The following is a 14,880-nucleotide window of genomic DNA, read 5'->3' as shown; positions in this document are numbered from 1 at the left end:
AAAGAGTTTCCAAATAAGGAATTGTTACTATTAGGCTGGCTGAATACTGAATGAATGGTATCGGGTCACTCAGAATGATACCAACATAAAACTAAATGAGCTTTTTGGTTTTTGTTTTTCCAAATTTCATTCCATGTATCTTTTTCTTTTCCATGAGTGATGTGCAAGCCTTTCAATCTGCTAAGCCAAATTACCATATATTAAAAGAAAGGGATAGGATATTGATTTATGTCAGCAATCTTGAAGAAAAATTTGTTGGCAAGACTCAGGTGTCATATTGTTTGAAGAGTGCCTTATTGATAGCACCTACTCATAAAAACTGGTAATACTATACTATCTTGGATACTGTATTTCCGATGATGTCATTTTCTCAATTCTGTTTTTTATTAAAATTTTTTAAAATGGTTTTTAAATTAATTTATTTTTGAGAGACAGACAGTGCACGAGCGGAAGAGGGCCAGAGAGACAGGGAGACAGAATCGGAAGCAGGCTCCAGGCTCTGAGCTGGCAGCACAGAGCCCCATGCGGGGCTCAAATTCACGAACCGTGAGATCATGACCCGAGCCAAAGTCGGGCACTTAACTGAGCCACCTAGGCGCCCCTATTAAAACACATTTTTTTAAGTTTATTTATTTGGAGAGAGAGAGCACAAGGGGGGGGGGGGAGAAGAGAGAGAGAGAGAGAGAGAGAGAGAGAGAGAGAGAGAGAGAGAGAATCCCAAACAGGCTACTCACTGTCAGTGCAGAGCTGGATGTGAGACTTGGGCTCACGAACCGTGAGATCATGACCTGAGCTGAAGTTGGATGCTTAACCGACTGAGCCACCCAGTTGCCCCACTGGAGTTTCTTTCTATCTAAAAGAATCCTTAATGAGCTGAAGAACCTTCTAAGATCTGCCCAAGTCTTGTTATTAATGATATCATCAACCAAGCCCAGAACCTCACACTTCTTGCTTTAGCCTTCTTCATCTTCATTACTTACTAATTTGGTCCTACCAATTCCTCTTCTAGAATGACTGTCACAAGGGGCGCCTGGGTGGCTCAGTCAATTAAGCATCCGACTTCAGCTTCGGTCATGATCTTGCGGTTTATGGGTTTATGAGCCCCACATTGGGTTCTGTGCTGATAGCTCAGAGCCTGGAGCCTGTTTTGGGTTCTGTGTCTCCCTCTCTCTCTGCCTCTCCCCCACTCACACTCTGTCTCTGTCTCTCTCTTAAAAATAAATAAACATTAAATATTTTTTACAATGACTGTCACAAGGCACCTGGGTGGCTCAGTCAGTTGAGTGTCCGACTCTTGATTTCTGCTTAGGTCATGATCCCAGGGTTGTGGGATCAAGTCCTGCATCGAGCTCCATGCTGAGTTTGGAGCCTGCATGGGATTCTTTCTTTCTCCCTCTGCCCCTCTTCTCCACTCATGCTCTTGCTCTCTAAAAAAACAAAAACGAAAACAAAACAAACACAAAATAAGAATGATGGTCACAAGTGTCCCTTCTCTTCTCCAGTCTTACTGTGACCACTCTATTAGGGAGAGTGTTGGACTTGGAACTGGAAGATTTAGTCTCAGCTCTTCTCCTGGCTGCTTGCTTAGCTTCCCCATCTTTAAAAGGAAGAGGGTTTAACAGAGTTGTCTTAAACCTGTTTTGGAGCTAAGGTGTAGAAAACTATTCCAGGTCCTTACCTGCTCACACTTACATTGCTGCAATGTCCTAATTGTTTTTCACACCTCTGATCTCAATCCTTCCTAATAAGATTAATCTTCATACATGACTTTCATTGTCTTTACAATAAAATCTGATATTACCTTGTCTCCATTTATTCATGCCATCATTTTTCTGGGTGGGGGTGTTGTTTACATAATTAGACAAATTGGAAACTTTATCTGTCTTCAGAGTCTTCCTTTCACCTACAGAATCAAATTTGTACTAAGTTCTGTCAGTTCTGACTCAGAAATGTCTTTTGAGTCCATTTTGTTCTCCTGCTACTGTTCTAATCTGCTTCTTCATCTTCTCTTATCTGGACATTTGATGCAAACTCCCAAATGTTTGCTCTGCCACCAGTTTGTAGTTACCACAGTTATCTTTCTGAGCAAAGATCTGTTAACACATACTTTGGTCAAAAAACATTTTGCTGCCCACTGTTGATATATGAAACACAGGCTTTTTTGCAGGACTCACAGGGTCCCTTCCTTTTACTTTTCTAACCTTCTCTTGCTCCTTGGTATCATGACCCAGCTTCCAGCCATACTGAATATTAGTAGTTTCCTCTGTTATTTTTCTCATGCTATACTTCTGCCTCCAGTTCTCTGACCCCTTCATCACTTCTCTGCTGGGGAAACTCCTCCCCTAAAGGCATCACTTGTGTAGTTAAGTTACCTTCCCTAAAGCTCTGAAAGAAATACTGTTCTCATTCTCTCTGTGCCTGTTATGCATACCTCTTGGATACAGTGGAAGTCATATCAGAGTTACTTGTTTATATTTCCTACCCACCCAGAATCTCTTTCCAGGTAGATTGTGAACTCCATGATGTCTGGGTAGTCAGTCTCTAATTTTGTTCATCCTTAGAATTTGGCACATATTGGGACATATAATATTTACTCAGTAGTTGTTTGTTGGCTGATGTTAAAATAGTAAGCCTTTTTTGGCTTTCCTTCTAAACAACAACAACAAAGGGATTTAACTCAGTTTGAAGACTTAAATTTTTATGTCAGCCTTGCTTGAGTTTGAATTTCCTCATCTTATCTTAAAAGATGCTTCTAATTTTTTTTGTCTGTCATAGATCCTTAGGACCAAAGATGGTCCAGGGCTGATCTGGACACATTATTATTATTATTATTAATTTACTTTTTTAGAGAGTGAGAAAAAGCACAGGTTGGAGAGAGGCGCAGAGGGAGAGAGAGAATTTTAAGTAGGCTACACACTCAGTGTGGAGTCTGATGCGGGGCTCAATCCCACGACCCTGGGATCATGGCCTGAGCCGAAATCAAGAGTTGGATGTTCAATCAACTAAGTCACCCGGGTGCCCTGGTAGTATTATTGATAAGAATCAAAAAGCTTTTGGGCCATGATTTGGGCCAAGAAATAAAGTTTTGGCCAGACCTTAACTATACTTGTACATATAGGCTGCTGAATGGTGCTTCACCTTGCTAAAAGTGATTGGAGGCTGGCTACCAAATTGGGACATGAATGGTTTTCTGCCTGGGACAAAGCTTTCATTTTAAGACAACAGTTTCTACAATTTGCGCAAATACGTGCTTCTTATATTTTCTACTAACTATAGAATTGCTTGCATCACGGGTTTTCCAGAACATAGTGTCTCCGATGGAAAATTTAATAGAATTGCAGTCTCTGCCAAATTTGTTTTTCTATTTTGTTATTACATAATGTTCCTGTTGAATAATTGTTTTTCTTTGTCACTACTGAGAGCGAAGCCCACATGGTTTTGATATACATTACAGCCATATAGAAGAAATGTCTTTAAAAAGTTACATATTAAATATATCCATGTTTATGTTACAGATTTATATATATATATTTTTTTAAAATTTTTTTTAACATTTATTTATTATTGAGAGACAGAGAGCATGAGCATGGGAGGGGCAGAGAGAGGAGGAGACACAGAATCCAAAAGAAGTTCCGGGCTCTGAGCTGTCAGCACAGAGCCCGATGCGGGGCTAGAACCCACAGACAGTGAGATCATGACCTGAGCCGAAGTCAGACACTTAGCTGACTGAGCCCCCCAGGCGCCCCAAGATTTATATATTTTTGATTCTTCCTGGATTTATTTAGTAACCTCCTTTCTTTTTTCTTTTTTTTTTTAATCTTTTAAAACATTTATTCATTTTTGAGAGACAGAGACTGATCATGAGTGGGGAGGGGCAGAGAGAGAGAGGGAGACACAGAATCTGAAGCAGGCTCCAGGCTCCAGGCTCCAGGCTCCAAGCTGCAGCACAGAGCCTGATGCGGGGGTCTAACTCACGGACTGGGAGATCATGACCTGAGCTGCAGTCAGATACTTAACCACCTGAGAGACCCCAGTGCCCGCCTCCCCCCCACCTTTTTAAAAAATTTTTTCCTTTGATTGTTTTCAATAAGCAGTTACTCTAACCATAATACTTAATGTGCACTAAAATTTAGAAAGCAGTTTCTCTGAAGATTTTGCAATTGCTTTGTCTGTCTTTATTACAGTAAATAATAAAGTATTTTATTTTTTTATAAATTTTTTTTAACATTTATTTATTACAGAGAGACAGAGCATGAGCAGGGGAGGGTCAGAGAGAAGAGGAGACACGGAATCCCAAGCAGGCTCCAGGCTCTGAGCTGTCAGCACAGAGCCTGATGCGGGGCTCGAACTCACAAACCGCGAGATCATGATCTGAGCCGAAGTCGGACACTTAACCGACTGAGCCACCTAGGCACCCTAATAATAAAGTATTTTATTTAAAAGTAAAAGTAATGTTGAAATACTTTTAAGAAAGAAGTAAGCTGCCTCTAAAAGCCAGGCTGTCATAGCAGTCCAGGGCAGGTTCACCAGGTTCACCTGCTTTTCAGCCTTGTCATATAAAAGAACAAATTATATCTTTATGATACTTAATGTTATGTGTGTCTGAGACACATAAGCTGTGGGGTATGAATTATCACCACTTGGAGAAGGTCCCCAAGAGGGGCAACACTCCCATCGACTGAGAGCAATAAAGCGTCTCTGCCCCATGTGCTAATCATTGAAATGTTTGTGGGCATTGTGGGAAAGGACGCATCTGTAGTTTTCAAAACTAAGTTATTGGCATCTGACCAAAGACTGGCATTGACATAGTACAGTGGTGAACGTGAGTCCCATGTGCCTGCTGGGTTCTGCCACTTCTTTGTAACCTTTGAACCTCAGAGGTGCCACATTATCACTTATTGTCTGACAGTTAATACACAAGAGAAACGGTCAGGACACACGTACTTTTTTCCCCCTCAATTCCAAAGCTGCAGGTAAATCTTAAGTTTGCAGATCTCTGAGTATTTAGCTAATTTAGCAGATGGAAGTTATATTTAAACTTATTAAGTGAAATAATTACCGGGTTTGTTCCTAGATCCCATCCATATAATTCATAGTAAAGGCCCATGCTTCAGTTTCTTCTACTCAAGCTTTCAAATTCTTTTGACAGACTGGATGTGAAATTCAAAAGTCATTAATGTGATGTGTTAATTTTGCACTTTTTGACTTACTGCAAAAAAAAAAAAATCTTATAGTTTCCATAGCAACGATAACCTATCCAGATTGTGTAATATTCTTTACTGTATTAAAAATAAAACCATGCAATTACATGAGCTTCTGGAGCACTTCATTTAGGGAACTGGGGATTGAAATATTTTTGTTTAAAAAAATTATGATTTCATTGAAAGTTTTGCCAAAAAGCTTATGTAATTTTGTTTTCAGAATTTAATACATTTCTTAAATATTTAGCAATATATACTTGGTAGTTAAATTAATTACTAAATGTGAAATTCACATTGTAAGCATTATGTTAAGCATCTCAGATATAAGTGTTCTCCACGCATACCCACACATACATTTAAGGTGGTGGGGACATTTGGCTTTAATTACATTCAGTCACCTGCTGTGTGTACTTCTTAGTGGCTTCTGGCTGGTCTGAAAAAAGTCTAGCTTTATGTTTGGAGGAAACAGGATAGAGAAAAAGGATAAAATGATCACTTAAACTTTCCCTAGTTTTGACTTTGCTTTTTAAAACATGACTAAGATATTACTTTGAAAATACTAAAGACTGTTTTAATAGGGGACTGTTTTCAGAGGGTCAAATTATTTTGGCTTTTTTCTTTTTCCCTCTAATTCTGATTTAAAAGACAATATAACGTTAGCACGAAAGTTAATTAGCTTAAGTTCCTACATTCAACACAACTGATTTTCATTTTTTATATCATTTTCAGCATATGTCTATATATATGAATATTTTTATATGGTAGAATATGTGTTTTCTCACTAATACATAGTAAACATTTTCCATGTTTCTGATGACAGTCATGATTATCATTTTAATAATTGCATAACAGTCTATTCTGTTGATGTATCTGGTGTGTTTTCTGTTTGTTAAAATGAGGCTTAATTATTTCCTGAATGCCATATAGTGGAAGAAAAATGGATGTAATTTTCAAACGGATTATGGGAGGAAGTAACTATAATTCACTTATTTGCCCAAAACATAGATGATTGTGAAAATCTTTAAAAGGCGCGTAAAATGATATTTTAAAATGCATATTGTCAAAAACCTCTTAAACTGCTTCATCTGCTAGTAAACACAGAATGAGGAAAATAAGGAATAGGTACATAGGACCAAGGTGACACCATTTAGGTGCTATCATTTGAGAGAACCATCATGACATGATAAAGCTTGTTGAGGCTCCAGTATAATCAAAGACAAAACTCAGAGGGCATGGACAATACTTTTATTAGAACAACCCACAATATGAACCACATTTTTGACATTTCTCTGTGGCCGGTTCTGGTGTCAATACCCCATGGATATTGTGTTGCTCTGGCCGCTCATGTGATACTGTTTTTTCATGGAGGGTATCACCATTATTATTATTATTATTATTATTATTATTATTATTATTATTAAACTGCTGTCTTCCCTTGGTTGAGCACCCTGGTAACTACTGGCATTTCCCAGAATTCCTAAACCTACCTACATTATTTGGAAAATTTGCTGTAACTACTAGGATTTCCTGGAGTTCTTGAGAATGAGATGTTGGTGGCTAGAGTTTTGAAGTCTTTCCAAGGCTTTTGGTTGAGGTCTTATGGCTTTTGAACACCCCCTATCCTAGGTTAGAACTAAGGTGTCCAAATGGCTATAGCTCTTCCTTCCTATTAAATAGATCTTATACTATAAAGTTACTTTAAACAAATATAGAAGTTTGCATCTATCATTTATTTTTGCAGTTAATGTTTATAACAGAATGCTTTCATAGATTCCAGATAATTAAGACAGCAGTAGAATTATCTTGCAATATGCTTGAGTTTATATTTATGCTTGTTTACTTTTTGAAAGTAGTGCTGTGTTTAGTATCCTGTTTCAATTTTGAATTTTGTATTTTGGCTCTGTCTAGTGTTTTCATTGTGACATGAATTTTATTTTTTTTGGTATTTCGTATTTCTGTAGTTGAAATATTATCAGAAGCAGTAAGCAGTGCATGCATAGTGAGAGTGTTTACATATCACTGAGAGACTAGTGCATTTTTATTGTTTTTGTAGTTATAATTTTGAGTCTAAAAATAATGTTTAGAAAAAATAATTTTTTTTGTTCATATGCAGAAAAGATGAAAAGGAATATGCATTGAAGCAAATTGAAGGCACAGGAATATCCATGTCGGCTTGTAGAGAGATTGCAGTAAGTGGATATCAATATGTTATTTATTTTGTTATGGATATTGGATGATGAGTGATATTAATATAAAATAGTTTCATTGATGTATTCCATGCATAGTTATTTCAAAGATGTCAATTAGCTTAATGATGTTTTATATGAGAAAAGTTGCATAAACTTTTTAATTACTTGAAAGTTATCTTTAAACATTCTCTTAATGATATTTAGGATTTATAATATTGGGAATACTGAACTAAATGATGATTTCATTAATTTAAATTATGAATGAATATAATTAATAATTTAATAATTTAATGTCCATTTTCCTTATAATTTTAGGACTGATATATATGTTTATAGAGAAAGGAGTGATGTTATTAGATATTGTACATATAAAATATTTTTTCTGAAATACATGTTTTAGTACTAGATTTTACTAGTTGCTAGAAAAATAAGACTATCATAATAATAGGATAATTTCTTAAAGAAAGATCATTTCTTTTTTTTTTTTGTCTTTATATGACATACTTGTGCGTTTAAGAAATGATTGTCCTTAAGAATACCTAACATTTACTAAGTATTCAATAGGTACCAGGCTTACTAAGTGCGTTCAAGTATTAATTAATTTAATTTTCACAACAATCATATGAAATAAGTACTTTTAATATGCCCATTTAACAGATCAGTAAACAGAGGGAAAACCATAATTATGACTTAGAAGGCTTACTATTATTTTAGTTCTTTCTTATTTTAGTTCTTCAGTTTCTTATTGGGGCTTTATCATGATAACACATCTATTAGGGATTTTTGTCTCTAAATTGTTAAATATTTATATTGTCTATATCCATTAGGTATTTCTGTTTCTAATTTGGTAACTTGCGTATGCTGCCCACAGTTGCATGTTTCTTATCACGCAAATGGATGTACTCCATCATCACTCTTGGTCAAAGAAAAGTGTAGTGCAAAGAACACATGAGGCAGGAAATCTGTAGACCTAAGTGTCCATTGGCCTGAATGGCTAATTAGCCATGAGTGCCAGTTTCCTTATTTGTGAAATAAGGGAATTCTAAAGTCTCTTCTAGTCATAAACTCTTTGCTTTCGGAATGGGAACTTCTCACTAGACTGTGCACACTTTAAGGGGCAGGGACTCTGTCTTTTCATCCTCAGTTCCTACCGTAGTGCTTGGCATATAGCAGGTGGTCCATAAATGTTTGCTGAATAAATAAATGAATAAACAATAAAAAAAATTCTACTGGCAGTCCATGATCCTGAGTTTGCTTTAGAGTATATTGTTTAGAAAATTCCAAGTTGGCAGTTTTCTATTAGCTATTAAGTGGTATTTGTAATGGCCTATCAGAATAAGCATTTGGTAAGTGATTTTTAATTTTCTAAAATCCTAAACATTATTATCTCAACCAATATGAATATGGTGTGCAATTTTGCTATTTTATTGTACCATAATCGAGTATAACATGAGTTCACTTCTTCTGAGTTCATTGGGGGGAAAAAAACCCTGATATGTAAGGTATTAATTATTAGGAAGTGAAAACCCAGTTGTAGATGTTCTTTTTGAAACAGAGACTTCTCTATGATGAGGACTCCATGGGTTACCTTTTCTCTGCATTCTCACTAGCAGTTGTTCTCTCTTGTCTTTTTGATGGTAGTCATTATACAGGTGTGAAGTGGTATCTAAGTTGTGGTTTTGCTTTTCACTTCCTTGATGATTAACAATATTGAGCACCTTTTCATATACCTGTTGGCCATTTGCATTTTGTCTTTGGAAAAACGTCTGTTTAGTTCCTCTGCCTATTTTTTCTTTCTTTTTTGCTGTTGAGTTGTAGGAGTTTCTGATATATTTTGGGCATTAACTTTTTTTTTCTTTTAATTTTTTTTAATGTTTTTATTTATTTTTGAGACAGAGAGAGTCAGAGCATGAGCAGGGGAGGGGCAGAGAGAGAGGGAGACACAGAATCCGAAGCAGGCTCCAGGCTCTGCGCTGTCAGCACAGAGCCTGACGCGGGCCTCGAACTCACGGACTGTGAGATCATGACCTGAGCCGAAGCCGGATGCGTAACCGACTGAGCCACCCAGGCGCCCCAACTTTTATTAGATGTATGGTTTGCGAATATTTTCTCCCATTCTGTACGTTGCCTTTTCATTTTGTTGATTGTTTATTTTGCTGTGCAGAAGCTGGAAAAGCATGACCCCTCACAGTCTTCATATTTTTATTGAGAATTTGCTTAATAGACCTTCAGAAAGTATGTAGTTTCTAGATTGAATAGTATTTTATCACTACCTAAGTGACCTAGCCCCAGTGTGATAGTGATTTTGACACAAGTTTAACATGGATGTTATTATGTAGTGGCTAAGTGCATACATCCTTCTTTGGACATTATAAGCCTGCTAACATAGTTGTATAATTATTACTTTATGTAGTTGTCTTTCAATCATACAGAAGAAAAAAAAGTTACAAACAAAAATATGTTTGTGCTTTTTTTTTTTTTTTAATCCATGTTTTCCTCTTTACCAGAGCTCTTTATTTTCTGTGTAGGTGAATTAATGTCTGTAGTCCTTTCATTTTAACTGAAGGTCTCCATTTAGTATATTTTTATAAAACAAATCTGCTAGTGATGAATTGTCTCTCATTTTTGTATTTGGGAATTTCATAATTGCTTCTTCTGTTTTCCTTCCTCACCTGGTTCTCCTTTGATTTTTGCAGGCTAGTTTTGCTGGATACAAAATTCTTGTTTTTCTCATCACTTTGGCTATATTAACCCACTGCATTCTGGTCTCCATAGTTTCTAATGAGACGTCACTAGTTAATTTTATGAGAATCTCTTGTACATGAGGAGTTATTTTTCCTGTTGCTTTCAAGATTCTCTTTTTGTCTTTTGACAGTTTGATTATATGTGTGTAAGTGTAGATTCTGTTTGGAGTTTGTTGAGTTCTTGAATGTGTAGATTACTGTTTTTCATCTAATTTTGGAAGTTTTCAGCCATCATTTCTTCAGATGTTCTTTCTGCCTCTTTCTTTCTCTCCTTTCTTCTTAAGACTCCCATCATATACACGTTTATAGGCTTGATGGTGTTCTATAGGTTTCAGAGGCTCTGTTTATTTTTCCCAATTATATTTTTCTATTTATCATACAGATACTTTAAATTGCTTACCTTCAAGTTTGCTTATTCTTTGTTCTGCCAACTCCAATATGCTGCTGAAATTTTTATTTTAGTTATTGTACTTTTCAACTCCAAAATTGCCATATGCTTCTTTCTTCTTCTTTTTTTTAAATTTCTTTTAGAGAGGGAGAGAGAACAAGCATGAACTGGGGAGAGGGGCAGAGGGAGAGAGAGAGAGAGAGAAAGAGAGAGAGCGAGCCTCAAGCAGACTCCCTGCTCTGCATAGTGTACAATGTGGGATTCAATCCCATGACCCTAGGATTATGACCTGAGCCCAAACCAAGAGTCAGACACTCAACTGACTGAGCCACCCAGGTACCCTGCCGTATGTTTCTTTTTAACAGACTTTATTTTTTGGAGCAGTTTTAAGTTTACAGCAAAATTGAGTAGAAAGTCTAGAGATTTCCCATATATTCCCTATTCCACACACGCATAGCCTACCTCATTATCAATATCCCCCACCAGAGTGGTAGATTTGTTCAACCTATGTTGATATCCAGAATTCATAGTTTACATTAGGGTTCACTCTTGGTATGGTATGTTCTATGGGTTTGAACAAATGTTTAATGACACGTATCTTCCATTATTGTAGCATACAGAATAGTTCCACTGCCTTAAAAATCATTTATGCTCTGCCGTTTATCCTATACCTCCCCCACCCCCTCCCTGGCCCCTGGAAACTGCTGATCCTTTTACTATTTTCATGGTTTTGTCTTTTCCACAATGTCATATAGTTGGAATCATAGAGTATGTAGCCTTTTCAGATTGGCTTCTTGGACTTGGTAATGGACATTTCACATTCCTCCATCTTTTTCATGGCTTGGTAGCTCATTTCTTTTTAGCACTAAATAATATTCCATTGTCTGGGTGTACTATAGTTTGTATATCCATTCATCTACTGAAGTACATTTTGGTTGCTTCCGAGTTTTGGCAATTATGAGTAGAGCTGCTGTAAACATTGTGTGCAGGCTTTTTGTAGACATAACTTTCAGTTCTTTTGGGTAAACCCCCAAGAGCACAATTGCTGGATTGTATGGAAAGAGTTTGTGTACTTTTGTAAGAAACCACAAAACTATCATCCAAAGTGGCTCTATCATTTTGTATTCCCACCAGCAATGAATGAAAATTCCTGTTGCTCTCCATCCTTGCTAGCATCGTATTCTGGATATTAACCATTCTAATAGGTATGTAGTGGTGACTTATTGCTGTTTAATTTGAGACTCTGCTCTAGCCTTCATATCGTGTTGGTATAGCCTTAAGAGGTGAGAAATTAGAGCCTTTTTTAGCTATTTCCTGGACATGCCCACAGCTCTGCACATGGGCATAGCTAACAGTCTTTTTTCCCCTAGTTATATTTTTCCTACCCACTTCCATTTATAAAAAATTTGAGAAAATGCAAAGTAATCTATCGTGGTAGATAGTAGGTCAGTGATTGCCTGAGGATGGGAAAGGAAACGAGGAAATATTACAAAGGAGTATGAGGTGTCTTTGGAGAATGTAAGTCTTCATCATATTGATTGTCATGATGGTTTCATGGGTGTGTAGTACAAAAAAAGCTCATAAATGCTATGCTTAAAATTTGGGGGGAGAACCAATAAAGCTATATGGCTTTATTAGTGGGTAAAGGGTCTGTAAATGAGGAATTTGTAAAACCCAGTGGATCACAAGCATAGCTGGAGGTCTTGACCTTGAATAGGAAATGGAACAGCTAGTTTGTCTTCTGAAACTCCAGTGAAAGAAGACAGGATAGTGTCAACGTATGTCAGTTTGCTAGGGGGATGATGAGGTAGTTGCATTTTTGTGTGCCTCTTTCTTGTGGGTGTGCTGTTAAGCGATGAGCCTTTGAGGTAATTGATGAAGGATATGTGAAAATTTGCTGATCAAAGATAAGATTATAGAAGCATTATAGTCCATCTAAAGTAGGTGGTGAGTCATGGGACCAGTCTGCAGGATTGTACAGTTCTCTTCATTAGCAGCCCAGTGTAAGAAGGCAGAATTGGATTTTTCTGTTTGACTTGGTAGAACAGAGAAGGTAAGCTGGTTGAGAGTCAAGGGGTGAAGAGGGACGGCTAGATGGAGGAGAATGTGGACAACACCATAAATTAAAGTGTAGATACAGCTTGTTTCTACTTTTTTTCTTCTCTATCCCATGATATATATAACTCCTAGTATTTTCTAGTTCATATAGTCTCACATAGGCAAGAGGCTCTTCATGTGGAGAACATTAGGAACATTTCACTCATTACTCCAAAATGGTGGAACTGTTGTCCATAGAATTTCAGAGAGCAGGGTTGGAAGATGAGAAAAGAAGTCAAAGAACTTGCAGCCATGGAATGAACTTGGAAGAATGTGTACAGAATGGGAAGATGTTTAAGAACTACAATGTGTTGGGTGCCTGGGTGACTTGGTCAGGTAAGTGTCCGACTCCAACTCAGGTCATGATCTCAGGGCTCGTGGGTTGAAGTCCTGCATCAGTCTCTGTGCTGACAGCTTAGAACCTGGAGCCTGCTTCAGATTCTGTGTCTCCCTTTCTCTCTGCTCCTCCCCTGCTCATGCTCTCTCTCTCTCTCTCTCAGAAATAAATAAACATAAAAAAATTAAAAAAAATTTTTTTTTTCAACGTTTATTTATTTTTGGGACAGAGAGAGACAGAGCATGAACGGGGGAGGGGCAGAGAGAGAGGGAGACACAGAATCTGAAACAGGCTCCAGGCTCTGAGCCATCAGCCCAGAGCCTGACGCGGGGCTCGAACTCATGGACCTCGAGATCGTGACCTGGCTGAAGTCGGACGCTCAACCGGCTGCGCCACCCAGGCGCCCCAAACATAAAAAAATTTTTAAAAAGAACTAAAATGTGTTATTACTTCAAGTCTCATTTATAAAGAATGCCATATCACATAAAAAATTTTTTTTAATGTTTATATATTTTTGAGAGAGAGAGAGAGTGTGAGCAGGGAAGGGACAGAGAGAGAGGGAGACACAGAATTTGAAGTAGGCTCCAGGCTCTGATCTGTCAGCACAGAGCCTGATGCGGGGCTCAAACTCATGAACTGTGAGATTGTGACCTGAGCCGCAGTCGGATGCTTAACTGACTGAGCCACCCAGGCGTCCCAGCCATATCACATTTAAATTTCATTTGAACCTTATTTGTACTTGTGTATAGTGCTTCCAGTTTATGATATGCCATCACAGGGAGTAATTCTGGGTGATGGACATATCAGGAACATGTGAACATTAACATTTTTAGCCTGAGATTAAAGGGAAGTTCTAATGTAAAGTTTATTACCTTTGTGTCTTATGTAATCATAAGGTTGCTGGATTAGAAATGTGGTGAATGCCATTAATTCACATCTCATTAATTTGCTTCCTGGTTATGAAATTCAGATATGTTCATTATAAAATTCTCAGACAGGGGGTGCCTGGCTGGTTCAGTCTAAGGAGCATGCAACTCTTGATCTCCAGGTCGTATGTTTGAGCCCTGCATTGGGAGTAGAGATTACTTGAATAAATAGACTTAAAAGAAAGAAAATAAAATTCTCAGACAGTATGGGAAAAGCATGTTGAAAGCATCTATTATGCTAAGTTAGACATACTCACTATTAACATTTTGTGTATAGTCTTCTAGACTTTTTTTCTTTGCAAAAATATAGATTTTTTTTCCCATAAGAGTGGAGATTCCATTAATTTTATATAACATGTAATTTTATCTGGAGTGATACAAAGGTAAATTTCAACTATCAAAATAAATTGGTAGAACATTTACTCATCATACTAGGTTCTGTGGGCTGTAAGAAAGATTTAAAAATCTAACTCCCGAGGGAGTACCTGGCTGGCTTAGTCAGTAGAGAATGCGACTCTTGATCTTGGGGTTGTGAGTTCGAGCCCCATGTTGGGTGTAGAGATTACTTAAAAATAAAATCTTCAGGTGCCTGGGTGGCTCAGCCAGTTAAGGTTTCAACGAGATTTTGGCTCAGATCATGATCTTATGGTTCGTGAGATTGAGTCCTGTGTTGAGTTCAGCACTGACAGCACAGAGTCTGCTTGGGATTCTCTCTCTCCCTCTCTCCCTGCCCCTCTCCCACTTGCATACACATACTCTGTCTCTCTCAAAATAAATAAACATTTTTAAAAATAAATACAGTCTTTAAAAAGTAAAGTAAAAACTAAAAAACCCTCATGAGTACTCTTCAAAATATTGAGATGTTCTGAAAGAAAGTGAAGACAGACTTAAAGGAAAATTAGTCAGGGGAAGTAGGGCAGAGGGCATTGGCTGAGGCAGGAAGAGAACTCGAGAAAACCTGACTTCCTGTCAGACTGCTGTCTTCCTGACTGCTGGTT

At 37.4% G+C, this 14,880-nt stretch overlaps 1 protein-coding gene across 3 annotated transcripts in view; it reads left to right on the top strand.

Annotated features, from left to right (window-relative positions):
* CDK19 (cyclin dependent kinase 19) overlaps positions 1–14,880 on the top strand; it is a 199,993-nt gene that overhangs the window by 66,109 nt on the left and 119,004 nt on the right. For all 3 annotated transcript variants that reach the window (XM_043592112.1, XM_043592113.1, XM_043592114.1), the window contains one exon: positions 7,315–7,390. In XM_043592112.1, the coding sequence (XP_043448047.1) occupies positions 7,315–7,390 (76 nt within the window). The remainder of the gene's footprint in view (positions 1–7,314; positions 7,391–14,880) is intronic.

The sequence above is a fragment of the Prionailurus bengalensis genome, chromosome B2 (assembly GCF_016509475.1).
Source record: "Prionailurus bengalensis isolate Pbe53 chromosome B2, Fcat_Pben_1.1_paternal_pri, whole genome shotgun sequence".
Lineage (NCBI taxonomy): Eukaryota > Metazoa > Chordata > Mammalia > Carnivora > Felidae > Prionailurus > Prionailurus bengalensis.
Note: the sequence above shows the minus strand (reverse complement) of the source record. Positions and strands in the feature narration are given on the sequence as shown.